This window comes from Theropithecus gelada, chromosome 2 (assembly GCF_003255815.1).
Source record: "Theropithecus gelada isolate Dixy chromosome 2, Tgel_1.0, whole genome shotgun sequence".
Classification (NCBI taxonomy): Eukaryota; Metazoa; Chordata; class Mammalia; order Primates; family Cercopithecidae; genus Theropithecus; species Theropithecus gelada.
In genome coordinates, this window is record NC_037669.1 from 136,321,185 (window position 1) to 136,338,160 (window position 16,976).

The 16,976-nt window shown below is 44.0% G+C and overlaps 1 protein-coding gene across 2 annotated transcripts in view; it reads left to right on the plus strand.

Moving 5' to 3' along the window:
• C2H3orf33 (chromosome 2 C3orf33 homolog) overlaps positions 1 to 2,246 on the plus strand; it is a 39,734-nt gene extending 37,488 nt beyond the window's left edge. Inside the window, exon 5 of one of the 2 annotated variants that reach the window (XM_025376709.1) lies at positions 963 to 2,246. In XM_025376709.1, the coding sequence (XP_025232494.1) occupies positions 963 to 1,361 (399 nt within the window). In that variant the 3' untranslated portion in view covers positions 1,362 to 2,246. The remainder of the gene's footprint in view (positions 1 to 962) is intronic. The other variant, XM_025376710.1, reaches the window with a different exon arrangement.
• The last annotated feature ends 14,730 nt before the right edge of the window (positions 2,247 to 16,976 follow it).

A 16,976-nucleotide genomic window follows, 5' to 3' on the forward strand; every position in this document is an offset into this window, starting at 1 on the left:
TATTTATTTATTTATTTTCCCGAGATGGAGCCTTGCTCTGTCACCCAGGCTGGAGTGCAATGGCGCGATCTCGGCTCACTGCAATCTCCGCCTCCCGCGTTCAAGCAATTCTCCTGCCTCAGCCTCCTGAGTGGCTGGGATTACAGGCGCCTGCCACCACACCCGGCTAATTTTTGTGTTTTTTTAGTAGAGGCAGAGTTTCACCTTGTTGGCCAGGCTGGTCTCGAACTCCTGACCTCGTGATCCGCCTGCCTCGGCCTCCCAAAGTGTTGAGATTAACAGGCATGAGCCACTGCGCCCCGCCAGGATCTCCTTTATACAGTAAATTAATGGAAAAAAAAAAAAATCCCATTTATCCAGTTTCATTAGGAGGTGAGGTATTCCATGAATGAAATTTCCTGTAGGATGAAGACTCAATGGCCCAAACTATTTTTATGTTAATAATTTTGAGGGAGGTCTTTTAAAAGTGTATTTACTTGCCAGTGCTGTCTAAAACACTGGAATTCTGAACCTCATTTAACAGTTCAGTGATGATTCAGTTCATTTTGCATTTGACCACTACTTTCAGTTTAGTTTCTCTTCGTCTCTTAGTTTCTTTTGCTGGTCCTGCTGTCACTCTGCCTATCCTGTGCATCCCACCTCCCCTCCATAGAACCACCGATAGACCAAAAACACATTTTTCGTACTTTATTGCTTCCTCACCACTTTGGGTGAGGAGAACAGTGAGTCTGTGGAGAATTCCATGGTATAAAAGAGTTAACTGATTTTGAGAAAGGGTCTCTTCTAGTAATAAAAATCCTTGGATTTAGCAAGAGCTGTTTTGGGGGAGCCTTGGGGACCATTTTTGCCTTTTCTTTGGAGGACTAAAATTGTTGAATGACTGATTTTTAAGGTAAATAAGATGTGATGGGTTTAACAACAATTATCTTAAATAATTGGTTTGTATTATTTTTAAATTCAAGGGTGGATATTTCAGCGTGAATCTGAATGAAGAAATTTTGAGAAGAGGTCTTGGCAAAACTGTTCTTGTTAAAGGGCTTAAATATGATTCTAAAATCTATTGGAGAGTTCACAGAAACTTACTTAAAGCTGAATTAACAGCCTTAAAAAAAGGAGAAGGAATATGGAAAGAAGACTCTGAAAAAGAAAGTTATTTGGAAAAATTAAAAGATTCCTGGAGAATATGGAAAAAGGACAGTTTTCTAAAAACAACAGGATCAGATTTCAACTTGAAAAAAGAAAGTTATTATGACAAACTTAGAAGGACTTATGAAATATGGAAAGACAACATGAACAACTACTCCTTAATACTGAAGTTCAAAGAACTTATAAGTCGCATACACTTTCGTAGAAAAGGGTGAAACAGTCAAGAGATCTAGAGGTAACCTTCTCCAAAGAGTAAATATGTAAATATATGGACATTTTTCATTGACTCAAAATGGGAGTTTTGCCAAATGATCAAAGTGTTAGTCTAATGGTATTTAAATATTAAAAAGAGATTATTATAATGTCAGAATTAATTTAAACAAATTATAATTAATTAATATGATTTTAGGAAAGATGAAATACTTTATGAGAAGTTACCAGGCTGAATGATTTATATATATAGCGCTACTGTGTGAAGAGAAAGTTTAACTCTTCACCACTATGTTGTTTTTAGTTATTTTGGGCAGCTATATTGAATTTTTTGTTTCTTTGTTTTGACACGAGGTTTCGCTCTTGTTGCCCAGGCTGGAGTGCAGTGGCGTGATCTCGGCTCACTGCAACCTCCTGTTTCCTGGGTTCAAGTGATTCTCCTGCCTCAGCCTCCCAAGTAGCGGGGATTACAGGCATGCACCACCATGCCCAGCTAATTTTGTATTTTTAGTAGAGACGGGGTTTCTCCATGTTGGTCAGGCTGGTCTCGAACTCCCGACCTCAGATGATCTGCCCACCTCGGCCTCCCAAAGGGCTAGGATTACAGGCGTGAGCTACCGAGCCCAGATTTTTTTGTTTTAACACGGAGTTTTGCTCTTGTCACCCAGGCTGCAGTGCAGTGGCGTGATCTTGGCTCACTGCAACCTCTGCCTCCTGGGTTCAAGTGATTCTTCTGCCTCAGCCACCCAAGTACCTGGGACTACAGGAGCTCACCATGAAGGCTGGCTAATTTTTGTATTGCCATATTGAATTTTTGTTTAAACAAGATACATGTTTATTTTTCCAGTTTTATTACCTTTCACTATAATAAAGGAATTCTTTATGCTTTATGTGCAAAGTAGCTTTTTTCTCCTAACTGCTTTCTAATTGCTTGTGAATTTGGGGGCAGGGTCTCTTAGATCATTCCTTGTAATAAAGAATGGCTAATTTCTAACTGTTGTTAGATGAGGGGGCTAATCCAGAGGACAAAAACAATGTACTAGCTGGGCATGGTGGCTCAAGCCTGTAATCCCAGCACTTTGGGGGGCTGAGGTGGACGGATCACTTGAGGTCAGGAGTTCGAGACCAACGACCAGCCTGGCTAATATGGTGAAACCCCCGTCTCTACTAAAAATACAAAATTAGCCAGATGTGGTGGCTCACACCTGTAATCTCACGTACTTGGGAGGCTGAGGCAGGAGAATCGCTTCAACCTGGGAGGTAGAGGTTGCAGTGAGCCCAGATCACACCACTGCACCCCTGCCTGGGTGACAGAGCGAGACTCCGTTTCAAAAACAAAACAAACAAAAAAACAATGTACTGAGGATGGCAGCACAGAGGATAGAAAAAACTGAGATGCCTGACATTGTTGAGTCCTTGACGTAGCCAATACTTGAACTGCCCTGCTTCCCAATTTCTTGTTATTTGAGATAGCAATTAAAAAACTTGCTGATAAAATCATCTTGACAGTGTAAGCTTCTTTTTTATTTTTTTATTTTTTGAGACGGAGTCTCGCTCTGTCGCCCAGGCTGGAGTGCAGTGGTGCGATCTCGGCTCACTGCAAGCTCCGCCTCCCGGGTTCACGCCATTCTCCTGCCTCAGCCTCCTGAGTAGCTGGGACTACAGGCGCCCGCCACCTCGCCCGGCTAGTTTTTTGTATTTTTTAGTAGAGACGGGGTTTCACCGTGTTCGCCAGGATGGTCTCGATTTCCTGACCTCGTGATCCGCCCGTCTCGGCCTCCCAAAGTGCTGGGATCACAGGCGTGAGCCACCGCGCCCGGCCGACAGTGTAAGCTTCTTTCGCCAGGCCAGCAGTAATGCACTCACATCCACAAAGTCTATACAAGTTTTTTTTTTTTTAATGGTTTATGATACCAAGAAAATTCAGACTTATCATCTAGTCCAGATAGTTGACTCCTGTTAGAATTAATAGCACAGAATGAGAAGTATACTGCTGCTGCTGCCTGACGACTCTTTTTTTTTTTGAGGTGGAGTCTTGCCCTGTCGCCAGACTGGAGTGCAGGGTTCACTGCAACCTCTGCCTTCCCAAGTTCAAGCAATTCTCCTGCCTCAGCCTCCCGAGTAGCTGGGACTACAGGCACACGCCACCACGCCCAGCTAATTTTTACATTTTTAGTAGAGATAGGGTTTCGCCATGTTGGCCAGGATGGTCTCGATCTCTTGACCTCGTGATCCGCCGGCCTCAGCCTCCCAAAGTGCTGGGATTACAGGTGTGAGCCACTGCGCCCGACCCTGACTCCTTCTTAGAACATAAGAAAATGGATTCTGCATCCTTTAGAAATTAAACATTCATTTTCAGTGAGGTCCCAAATGTTCCAAAGATTTTATGTGTGAATGTGTTTTATTTCATAACCTTTCTTTGGGATAGGATAGGAAGTCACATCCTAGTTTTTATTTCCTGGTTTCTATGCCTCAATAGCTTTTTGTTTTAAGGGGATGTTTTATTTTTATTTACAGGGAGGTTAACGGAGTATATTTAAACTAGTTTTGTGGCAAGCTCTTGAGCCTTTTTCTTTTCCAACTTGACATTGTGAATTACAGAATTTGGACCTAAGTCATTGTCTTCTAGTGATGTCAGATTGTATCATAGTTATCACTGTAGTTAGTTCTGATGGCCTCTACCAGCTCAGCCAGCATACAACTATCTTTCCAGTTAAGCCGTATGAAAGTGAGACTGATGTAGGTCATCCTGTGACTTGATCTAACCTTTCCCTTGATGATGTAGTAGGGAACCCTGATTTTATGAACAAGATGAGCAATGAGAAATGCAGATCAAGGGGTCTCCTCTCATGTGCAGTCACTGTTGCTGTCTATTCTTGTTCTCCACTTAGACGGTGGCAGTATTCACACGTGAAAATCATATGGTTCTTGGGTGGAGAATTTCCATTGACTGGCAGCTTTTTTCTGGGCCTGCATTCACTTTTTCAGCCTGTCTCTGGTCAGTATCATAGAGCAGCTTGTTGGATAACCCAAGCACAAGCTGAACTGGGTAATTTTAGAAAAGCTAGATCTTTTGTCACTGGGATGGTTATAACAGGGCCATCTGAAAAAGTAAAAAGTCCCTATTAGGCTGGATATCAGACCAAAGCCCATACTCTTTGCCTTTCTTACATAGAGGATTTACTACTTTTTGGTCTTGTTGGGGCTCAGAACATGACACCCCAGAATGTGGCACCTTGGCATACTGAGTATTTTAAGTTGAAGGAAATTGAGAACACTGCAGAAGCAGGAAGGTCACTCTCTGAGCTTCTGCCACCTTTCTTTCCTGAAGCAGGCCATAAAATAATTATCTGGCCTGCCTCTCTTGAAAGTAGGTCAGAAGACCCTTATATCAGAGGGAGTCTTCTCTATCCCCAGAGGCCAAGAAAAATCTGATCAAATCGGCCTTACTCCCCCAAGTTTATTTATTTTTGTTTTCGAGATGGGGTATTGCTCTGTCACCCAGGCTGGAGTGCAATGGCGTGATCTTGGCTTACTGCAACCTCTGCCACCTGGGTTCAAGCGATTCTCCTGCCTCAGCCTCCCAAATAACTGGGATTACAGGCGTGTACCACCACACCCGGCTAATTTTTGTATTTTTAGTAGAGACAGGGTTTTGCCATGTTGGCCAGGCTGGTCTCGAACTCCTAATCTCAGGTGATCCACCTGCCTCTGCCTCCCAAAGTCCTGGGATTACAGCTGTGAGCCACTGTGCCCAGCCAGCTCCCCCGAGTTTAATACCATTAGGTCGTATCCATTTGTCCTCTGCATGATCGTCCATAAATATACATAGATTTCCCTGGGTTTTTGAGTCTTCATTTCTGATGGCTCTTATGTCATATAAAATTTATATTAAATAAATTTTTATAGGTTTTTCTCTTGTTAATCTGTCTTTTATGAGGGATGTCAGTCTGAATCTTGCAATGAGTGAGGAAAAGATACTATGATTTTCCCCTACAATCTTGTCTTTAAAAAAACAGGATCCATGGCCACTCTGTTTTCCTTTAGGCCTTCTTTTCTTTTGGTACTTTGGGTACCTAGACTTCCTTGCTTTTAAAATATTTTTCTATCAAATGAATTTGGTTCTTTGTTTCTAAAGGATTGGATTTTTTGGTTCTTTTCAGTCTCTTCTTAATTTACGTTTCCTTTTTTGGGGTTTTTCATTTTCTATTCATACTTTTTCTTTTTTTTTCTTTTTTTTTTTTTTGAGATGGAGTCTTGCTCTGTTGCCCAGACTGGAGTGCAGTGGCACCATCTCGGATCACTGCAACCCCCGCCTCCTGGGTTCACTCCATTCTCCTGCCTCAGCCTCCTGAGTAGCTGGGACTATAGGTGCTCGCCACTACGCCCGGCTAATTTTTTGTATTCTTTAGTAGAGACAGGGTTTCACTGTGTTAGCCAGGATGGTCTCGATCTCCTGACCTCATGATCCACCCACCTCGGCCTCCCAAAGTGCTGGGATTACAGGCATGAGCCACCGCGCTCGGCATACTTTTTCTTTTTTTCTTGAGGTGGAGTCTCGCTCTGTCACCTATGCAGGAGTGCAGTGGCATGATCTCGGCTCACTGCAACCTCCATCTCCTCGGTTCAAGTGATTCTCCTGCCTCAACCTCCTGAGCAGCTGGGATTACAGGTGTGTGCCACCACACCTGGCTAATTTTTTTATTTTTAGCAGAGATGGGGTTTCGCCATGTTGGCCAGGCTGATCTTGAACTCCTAATCTCAGGCAATCTGCCCACCTCAGCCTCCCAAAATGCTGTGATTACAGGCATGAGCCACGTGCCTAGCTGGAAACACATGTACTCTTCCACTAAGTGATGGGAATGTCAGCTCTTATCCAGGCACTTCCTCTCTCTTGCCTCACTTCTCAAATCATGCCTCTTTCTTCTTGTCTCAGAAAAATGAAATGCTGGCAGGTCCAGTAGCTTAGCAAATTTCAGGAGAGACAATCATGATTTCCCAGGATAGCAGGATATGTAATACCCTCAGCCTTGTAAAAAGAGAAGGGAAGTGTTAATGTCAAATCTCCTCCCCCATTTGAACGGGAAAGGGAAAGGATGGTTGCTGCTCTGTAGACTCTAACTTTTCCACTCCTCCTTACTCCCAGACCTCTTCTCTTAGCTGGTACTTGTGAAACCTAAATCAGCTTGACTTCTCCCACTACTGGGAAGTCTGGGGATACTGCTGCCTGAAATACCATCTTCTTAAAACTTGACTCAAAGGAAATTAGAGCCATGGATCCCAACAGTGCTGCTGTTATGCCTGCTATATCTGGTAACTCCTGGAGTCCAGTAGAGATCCCAGTCAGTACCTCACACCAACCTAATACGCTTGCAAACCTGCTTTTAGAGAATTAACTGCACGGGGCACGGTGGCTCATGCCTGTAATCCCAGCACTTTGGGAGGCCGAGGCAGGCAGATCACTTGAGGCTGGGAGTTCGAGACCAGCCTCGCCAACATGGTAAAACCCTGTCTCTAATAAAAATACAAAAATTAGCCAGGTGTGGTGGCAGGTGCCTGTAGTCCCAGCTACTCGGGAGGCTGAGGCAGAGAATTGCTTAAACCCAGGAGGCGGAGGTGGCAATGAGCTGAGATCGTGCCACTGCACTCCAGCCTGGGTGACGGAGCAAGACTCCACCTCAAAAAAAGAATTAACGGCACTTGAGGCAGGCAGATAATGTTATGCAAGAGTTTTATCTTCTTCTGAATTGCTCCAGCATCATTTGGCTCCTCAACAATGTAAGGACTGCATCTTTGAGCTATAAGACCCTCCCTTGGGTAATTAAACTCTATGTGCTGTCAAGGGGCATGTTGTTGACACAGTTTGTCCCCAGTCCAGTGTTACATGTGCTAGCTACCATTTGTTAAAGTAGGCAGATAGCCAGAAATGAGCAGACAAGGGAGCTCCTCTGAGAAAAATCCTGGAGATGCTGCCCACTAATAATCAGCACTGCCCACTCACAGTCAGCAAAAACAAAACAAAACAAAACAACAAAAAAACAAAATCCAGCGGCTACACTGGCTACTTCTGGCCTTATGGTTGGTCTCCTGCATTCCTAAAGGGTACGTATAAGGCCCAAGCCAGAGATACCATGGTAGAAACTTTCCCTGCTGATGAGCATGTGCACTCCTCCAAAAATTCACCCTAGAGTAGCCTTTTGCTCATTATAATAGTAAAAAACACTCCCCTGGGTGGAGATTTTAAATGCTAATGAGACATGTGACATGTGTACTGGCATGTACAACCACAGAGCGTGCACGCCCAAAGAGACTTCCTGAAACATCTTGCGAGTAACATTCCCCTCACGCCCCTTTCTGAATAATCATGCAATATTCTCATAAAGAGAATCCTCCAGCACTAGCTGCTGCTGGCTTTTTTTTTGAGACAGAGTCTTGCCTCTGTCGCTCAGGCTGGAGTGCGGTGGTGCGATCTTGGTTCCCTGCAAACTCTGCCTGCTGGGTTCAAGTGATTCTCCTGCATCAGCCTCCCGAGTACCTGGGACCACAGGCACACACCATCACACCTAGCTACATTTTTGCATTTTTAGTAGAGACAGGGTTTCACCATGTTTGCCAGGCTGGTGTTGAACTCCTGACCTCAAGTGATCCACCTGCCTTGGCCTCCCAAAGTGCTGGGATTACAGGTATAAGCCACCGCACCCGGCCTGCTGCTGGTTTCTTATTTCACCATGTACTGTCTCTTTACTTAAATGTTACTACTACTGTTTTTCCAGCTGGAGCAACCTAGAGCTGTTTTTCACTCCTCTCTAGGAATGTACTTTATCTTCCTTCAATAAACTCTGCTACTTAACCCTTGCTGTGCATCTCTTGGCTGAATTATTTCTTCCAAGTTAGACTAGAACTGAGAATTCCTGCACCTCCTGCTAACACATTGACATAAAGAGGCTACGTGGTTCAAGAAGCCAAGAAACAGCAGTGTTCTAGACATTCAGGGTACCAACAGAAACAGTATTGCTTAGCCGTCATTAAAAGAGATGACAGGGCTAGGCGCAGTGGCTCACGCCTGTAATCGCAGCACTTTGGGAGGCCGAGGTGGGCAGATCACTTGAGGTCAGGAGTTCCAGACCAGCCTGGCCAACATGATGAAACCCCATATCTACTAAAAATAAAAAAATTAACTGGGCGTGGTGGTGGGCGCCTGTAGTCCGAGCTACTCCAGAGGCTGAGGCAGAAGAATTGCTTGAACCCAGGAGGCGGAGGTTGCCGTGAGCTGAGATTGCGCCACTGCTCTCCAGCCTGGTGACAGAGTGAGTCTCCTTCTCAAAAAAGAAAAAAGAAATGACAGCTATACTAAGGGAGTGGCTACACTGCTGGGATAGTTGAGGAGGAGCTGGTTTCCTAGGAGATGCTTCTCCATGATATGGAGCTTCTCTAAAGTCACTACCAAGGCAGCTATTTCTTTTTCTTTTCTTTTTCTTTTTCTTTTTTTTTTTGAGATGGAGTTTCACTCTTGTTGTCCAGGCTGGAGTGCAATGGCACGATCTCAGCTCACCTCAACCTCTGCCTCCTGGGTTCAAGCAATTCTCCTGCCTCAGCCTCCTGAGTAGCTGGGATTACAGGCATGTGCCACCATGCCCAGCTAATTTGGTATTTTTAGTTTCAGAGAAGGGGTTTCTTCATGTTGGTCAGGCTGGTCTCTAACTCCGAACCTCAGGTGATCCACCTACCTTGGTTTCCCGAAGTCCTGGGATTACAGGCATAAGCCACTGCACCCAGCCACCGAGGCAGCTATTTCTAGGAAGGCAAATCACAGGGAGAAAGTAATACAAATTTATTAATATGAAAAGGCTGAAGAAGATAAAAAAACTCAAGATTAATATTAAAATGGTTAAGGCCAGGCGCAGTGGCTCATGCCTATAATCCTAACACTTTGGGAGGTCAAGGTGGGTGGATCACCTGAGGTCAGGAGTTTGAGACCACCCTGACCAACATGGTGAAACTCTGTTTCTACTAAAAATATAAAAATTAGCCAGATGTGGTAGCGGGGACCTGTAATCCCAGCTACTCAGGAAACTGAGGCAGGAAAATCGCTTGAACTGGGGAGGTGGAGGTTGTAGTGAGCTGAAATTGTGCCACTGTACTCCAGCCTGGGTGAAAGGGTAAGACTCTGTTTAAAAGGCCGGGCGCGGTGGCTCAAGCCTGTAATCCCAGCACTTTGGGAGGCCGAGGCGGGTGGATCACGAGGTCAGGAGATCGAGACTATCCTGGCTAACATGGTGAAACCCCGTCTCTACTAAAAATACAAAAAACTAGCCGGGCGTGGTGGCGGGCGCCTGTAGTCTCAGCTACTTGGGAAGCTGAGGCAGGAGAATGGCGTGAACCCGGGAGGCGGAGCTTGCAGTGAGCCGAGATCACGCCACTGCACTCCAGCCTGGGAGCACAGCGAGACTCCGTCTCAAAAAAAAAAAAAAAAAAAAAAAGACTCTGTTTAAAAACAACTAAACAAATAAAAAATTAAAATTTTTTGTTTTAAAATTTTAAAACACCTGCCAGGCGAGGTGGTTCACCGCTATAATCCCAGCACTCTGGGAGGCTGAGGTGGGCAGATCACCTAAGGTCAGGAGTTCGAGACCAGCCTGGCCAACATGGCAAAACCTTGTCTCTACTAAAAATACAAAAATGACCCGGGCGTGGTGGTGGGCACCTGCAATCCCAATTACTCATGAGGCTGAGACAGGAGAATTGCTTGAACCTGGGAGGCGGAGGTTGCAGTGAGCTGATTGTTGTGCCACTGCACTCCAGCCTGGGCGATAGAGCGAGACTTTGTGTTAAAAAAATAAAATAAAATAGGTTAAGAACAGAAATTTAACGTAAAATAGTAAAAATGCTTTTTAAATGAACAAACTATACTTTCTTTTTCAAGGTGGCAATTTGAACTCATTCTTTTAACTTGCATTCCTCCCATTAAAATTACATCAAACTATTAAATATTATAATTTGAAAATGATATTAATGATGGAAAATCAGGAAAGGTATCATTAATTAGCTAGATATTTTAATATTTTGCAAATTATGATGAGGTGGTATGGTACTGAGATACTGATGACTTGAGTTCATTATTATACTTAAAGAAAAAAGGTAGGCTTTATCTAGTAAGTAAGTGGGTAGGATTACCCAATTACAATCCAAAAAGCCCATCCCCTTGTTTGGGATCTCTGAGAGTTACTCCCTTTTGGTCAGGTCTAGAGGTAGTTCCTCATGATCTGGAAGCCTTAGTTCAAATGTCAATGCATCCACTATATAATGCGAGGGAAAACAGAATTCAGTGGTCCACAACTATGTCTTGTCCTGCCGGAGAGGAATAATGATAGCTCCTGGTTCTAGTTGTGTGTGTTTCTTGGTCATATCATCTGGGTGCCTCAGTTCTGTTCTCTGTAAGATCATCCTTATCCTCCATGGCCTCTTCAAAAATAGCCATTGGAGGCCGGGTGTGGTGGCTCACGCCTGTAATCCCAGCACTTTGGGAGGCTGAGGTGGGCGGATCACAAGGTCAGGAGATCGAGACCATCCTGGCTAACATGGTGAAACCCTGTCTCTACTGAAAATACAAAAAATTAGCTGGGAGTGGTGGTGGGCACCTGTAGTCCCAGCTACTCTGGAGGCTGAGGCAGGAGAATGGCATGAACCCGGGAGGCAGAGCTTGCAGTAAGCCGAGATTGTGCCACTGCACTCCAGCCTGGGCGACAGAGTCAGACTCTGTCTCAAAAAAAAAAAAAAAAAAAAAAAAAAAAAAAAGTTGCTATTGGAGCAGATCCACCTTTTGAGATCTGGACACCTCTTTCTATTGATCTGGGTTGAGAAACCCAGGGATGGCTAAAGGGTTGAGAATCACAGGACTTTATTCTTCCAGAGACTTAATCTTATATGGTTATGAGATTTACCAATTTACTAGGCAGGATGGAGGTCTTTGGGGATCTTTTGATCTCACTTGGTTCTGTTCTGAGTATTACTGCTTTGCTTCTTATTCATTTTTAATGAACACATTGGAACATTGTTTTTCTTTTTTTTTTGAGACAGGGTCTTGCTCTGTTGCCCAAGCTGGAGTACAGTGGCATGATCTCAATGCACTGCAAGCTCTGCCTCCAGGGCTCAAGTGATCCTCCCACCTCAGCCTCCTGAATAGGTGAGACTACAGGTGCGCACCAGCACCACTATGTCCAGCTAATTTTTTTGTGTTTTTTGTAGACACGGGTTTCACCATGTTGTCCAGGCTGAATTTGAACTCTTGGGCTTGAGTGATCTGCTGGCCTTGGCCTCCTAAAATGTTGGGATTACAGGGTGAGCTACCGTACCTGGCCAACCACTGTTTTCTTTCTTTTTTTTTTTTTTTGAGACAGAGTCTTGCTCTGATGCCCAGGCTGGAGTGCAGTGGCACGATCTCAGCTCACTGCAACCTCCGCCTTCTGGGTTCAAGCAATTCTCCTGCCTCAGCCTCCCGAGTAGCTGGTACTACAGACGCGCACCACCACGCCTGGCTAATTTTTTTCTGTATTTTTAGTAGAGACAGGGTTTCAACATATTGGCCAGGCTGGTCTTGAACCCCTGTCCTCATGGTCTGCCTGCCTCAGCCTCCCAAAGTGCTGGGAATTACAGGCATGAGCCACTGTACCCGGCCTAAACACTGTTTTTCATTTGTAGGCTCTGCCTATTAGTGAGATGTGAAATCAATTAAAAAAGAAAAAGATAAAGGAACAGAACAGGATAAAATATATCAGAATGCATTGAAAATAGCAAAGGTAAGTATTGTTAATTTTTTGTTATAAATGTATTTGAATGTATGCACTCGTTTGCAATGCAAAAATATGACATTATTGGTTACTAAAAGTCAGTACCAAGGATCTCATTTTCTTTTTTTTTTTTTTTGAGACGGAGTCTCGCGCTGTGTCACCCAGGCTGGAGTGCAGTGGCGCGATCTCGGCTCACTGCAAGCTCCGCCTCCCAGGTTCAGGCCATTCTCCTGCCTCAGCCTCCGAGTAGCTGGGACTACAGGCGCCCGCCACCACGCCCGGCTAGTTTTTTGTATTTTTAGTAGAGACGGGGTTTCACCATGTTAGCCAGGATGGTCTCGATCTCCTGACCTCGTGATCCGCCCGCCTCGGCCTCCCAAAGTGCTGGGATTACAGGCTTGAGCCACCGCGCCCGGCCTGATCTCATTTTCTAGCACACTCTTTGGAAGAAACCTGATTATCCTTTCCTTCCTTTCCTTTCCTTCCTTTCCTTCCTTTCCTTCCTTTCTTTCTTTTCTTTCTTTTCTTTCTTTCTTTTCTCTTTCTTCTTTTTTTAGACAGAATCTTGCTCTGTCACCCAGGCTGGAGTGCAGTGGTGCAGTCTTGACTCACTGCAACCTCTGCCTCCTGGGTTCAAGCCATTCTCTTCCCTCAGCCTTCCTAGTAGCTGGAACCACAGGTGTACGCCACCATACCCAGCTAATTTTTAAATTTTTAATAGAGACAGGGTTTCACCATGTTGGCCAGGCTTGTCTCGAACTCCTGACCTCATTTGCCTACCTCGGGTTCCCAAAGTACTGGGCTTACAGGCGTGAGCAACCACACCCGGCCAGCCTGATTATTTCTATAACTCAAGTGAAGACAGTGAGTAATTCAGACAGAAATAAGGTTTTTAAAAAATTGAGGCATTAGGATCATTACTTCTATTTTCTGCTTCGTTTTGGTTATCAAAACACTTTATTTCTGTGTAACTAGCAATGAAATTGAGGAATTAGCACCCTCTTCTGTTCTGCAGCACTGTACATATATCTATTTTAGCACTCGTTATTTATATTGTAAATATTTATTTACATGCCTCTCTAGTCCAAGGTACAGTAGACTTTATAATTCAAACACTGAATTTTGGATCATTTCTGCTCCTTCCACAGCAGGATTTGGCCCAGTTTCTTGCTCATATAGGGAACTCCGTAAATATTTGTTAAATAAATGAATGAAAGAATAAATGAGTGGGCCATCACAGTGTTGCCTTGTCATTTTGACCAGGACCTTTTTTTTTTTTAGTCAGAATTTCCCCCATGCATCCCATGAGCCTACACCATGAAGATTAATTTGCTGAAGTGATCTGAGAGAACATTTTGTAAACTTGTCAAGTTTGAAAAGGGAGACATTTATTTTGGACAAAGCAAGCCATCTTAATATGTAGCTAGTTTAATTATGCAAATAAGTGAAACAAAAACTAAATACAAATTTTAAGGTGTAGTTTTTCCTTTTGCTCTGTTTATACAGAAAAATCTAACCATTTGTTTTCTGCTTAAAAATAAACAGATGTTAGTAAAAGAGACTGCACACCCCACTAGAATTCCAAATGGTAGGGAAGAAGAGTTTTCCTTGTGGTGTAAATTGCCTCCCCCCTCCAACGCCCCCATCTTTCAAAACTTTAGAATTTGTACTGTAACTCTTTCACCAGTGTCTTTCCTCATTTTCTCTCGACAATTCAGTTTGCTTGTCTTTCTAAGCATTTGTTCAATGTCTATAAAAATGGTACTTCAGGCCGGGCACGGTGGCTCAAGCCTGTAATCCCAGCACTTTGGGAGGCCGAGATGGGTGGATCACGAGGTCAGGAGATCGAGACCATCCTGGCGAACACGGTGGTCCCGATCTCCTGACCTTGTGATCCGCCCGTCTCGGCCTCCCAAAGTGCTGGGATTACAGGCTTGAGCCACCGCGCCCGGCCTCAGTATTACTTCTAAGGCTGAATAAAGAAACTTCAATTAAAGGTCTGTCTTGGTGAGCAAGCCTTGACCATCTTGAAAGTTGCAGATATTGGCTCTGTGGGAGGTCTTTTTGGAAACAACATGCACAGAGCTGAGTTGTGAAGCTCTTAGGAAGGAGGAAAAGGGGGCACTTCCTTCTCTGACACTATTGTTTCCTCCAACTACTTCGTTCCCCTTCCCACCGCAGGAGAAGTAAACAATCAAACACGTTGGAGAAAAACAGAAAATGGGGAAAGTTCACTTTAGCACACTTACTGCCTTTTAAAAAGTGTTCACCCTATCTTGAGAACTAAAATCTCCCGAGAAGTATAACTGAGGTTAAGAAAATCTTAGTTGAATAAAATTAACTTAGGCGCAGCTATGCTACTTTACCTTCACCCAGCATTCACAGGATGAAGTATTTTGCCAAGGTAGTGAAGTGGGGACCTAGTATTTAGAATTCTGATATGTAGTCCAGGCTCATTCCTAAGTTTAACAATTTAAATCATGTTTTCTCCTTATTTGTATGGTGAAATGTGCATTTGCTTATAATATTTTTGACCTTTCCAGATAAAATGGGAAAATAGTTATATAGGCTTGTTATAGAAAAAATATAAATAGCTGCCATTTAAAAATAAATCATTAAAAAAAGTTATAGTCTGTTGGTAAATGAAGAATCAGAGTTTAGCCTTAAAAAGTTATTTTCCAGCAGAACACCTGTAGTTCCAGCTACTCAGGAAGCTGAGGCAGGAGGATCCCTTGAGCCCAGCAGTTAGAGCAGTTAAGAATCCAGCCTGGGCAACATAGTGAGACCCCAGTCTCTAAAAAAACATTATTTAAAAAAAAACATTATTTTCAGTTGGATGCTCATGCCTGTAATCCCAGTACTTTGGAAGGCCAAGGCGGTTGGATCACCTGAGGTCAGGAGTTTGAGACCAGCCTGACCAACATGGCGAAACCTCGTCTCTACTAAAAAACACAAAAATTAGCTGGGCATGGTGGTGGGTGCCTGTAATCCCAGCTACTCTGGAGGCTGAGGCAGGAGAATCGCTTGAGCCTGGGAGGCAGAGATTGCAGTGAACTGAGATCACGCCACTGCACTCCAGTCTGGGCGACAGAGCAAGACTGTCTCAAAAATAAACAAAAAACAAAACAAAAAAACATTATTTTCCTCTGTATGCCAAAACATTTCCATTTGTAGACTTCATTCATATTTAAAAACTTTCAGCCGGGCACAGTGGCTCAGGCCTGTAATCCCAGCACTTTGGGAGGTTGAGGTGAGCACATCACCTGAGGTCAGGAGTTCACCTGGCCAACATGGTGAAACCCCATTTCTACTAAAAATACAAAATTAGCCAGGCGTGGTGGCGCCTGCCTGTAATCCCAGCTACTTGGGAGGCTGAGGCAGGAGAATCACTTGAACCCAGGAGGGCGAGGTTGCAGTGAGCTGAGATCGTGCAACTGCACTCCAGCCTCGGCAACGAGAGTGAAACTTCGTCACACACACACACACACACAATAATAAGTAAATAAATAAAAAGTTTAAATAGGTTTCAAATATTAACAGTAAAGACATATTTGAGAACTCATTTTGTACCAGGCATTTTGCTAAGGGCTTTGCATGCACTGGTCTTATATAATTTACCATAAGAGGCATGTATTTCTTTCAGTAACCAACATCATAGTACTGCAAAAATGTGTTAGTTTATGAATTCAAGTATTTCAGAGAATCTCCATATTCCTGGATAAAGTTGCCAAAATATTAATAATTGTTGAAACACAGTGACTAGTACATAGGGTTTTACTATACTATTCTACTTTTGTGTATGTATAAACACTTCCATGATAAAAAGTGAAAAACACAAAAGAAAACAATTCTTTCAGAGATCAGCTATCCTGGTTGTGTTCCTTCCTCCCCATCTCCACCTCCTGTCAGTTGGCCCCATATGGGGACACATGCTTCTTCAGCTGGGGAGGGAAAGATTGGCAGCACTTACAGTTGGCCATTACTACTCCTCTCCCCTCAGTCTCCCGTGATGGATTTAGGACATTTCGCTTCTGATCTACTCTGTAGATTAAGTAATATACATATAAATCAGCATAAAGGTATTTCTTCCTTTGGCAGCAGGTTTAAGAGAGGGCGCCCTAGGGAACATCTATTCTTTTTTTTTTTTTTTTTTTTTGAGACGGAGTCTCGCTCTGTCACCCAGGCTGGAGTGCAGCGGCACGATCTTTGCTCACTGCAACCTCCACCTCCTGGGTTCAAGCAATTCTCTGCCGCAGCCTCCCGAGTAGCTGGGATTACAGGTGGCTGCCACCACACCTGGCTAATTTTTGTATTTTTAGTAGAGACGGGGTTTTACCATGTTGGCCAGGCTGATCTCAAACTCCTGACCTCGTCATCCACCCGCCTCAGCCTCCCAGAGTGCTGGTATTACAGGTGTGAGCCATCGTGCCCAGCCCACATCTATTCTTTTTATTTGCTAGAATCTCTTCCTGCCTTCACTTGGTAGAACCAGCCCCTTTCATCTTGGGAACAAATCCTCTCTGGTTCCAAGTAGTTCTGATGGGCTGCTATTTATAATATCCCACCTTCCTGGCTATAAGGGTGTGTGTATGATCAGGGTCTGGCCACACATACACTCTACTTATTGTTGTCCACAGTAATTGACCTATGGATGGATACATGACCTAAGTCAGGTCAGTTCAAATCCTTTTCTACCCTCTTATTTACAGATGGTAAAAGCAAAATGGCCTCTCTAGCTGAGACGATTGAAACCTGGAGCTGTCTCTAGCCATGTTCTCCCCACCCCCAGGTTGTACAGAAAGCTCATATGGAATAGGAGAGAACAGGATCAAA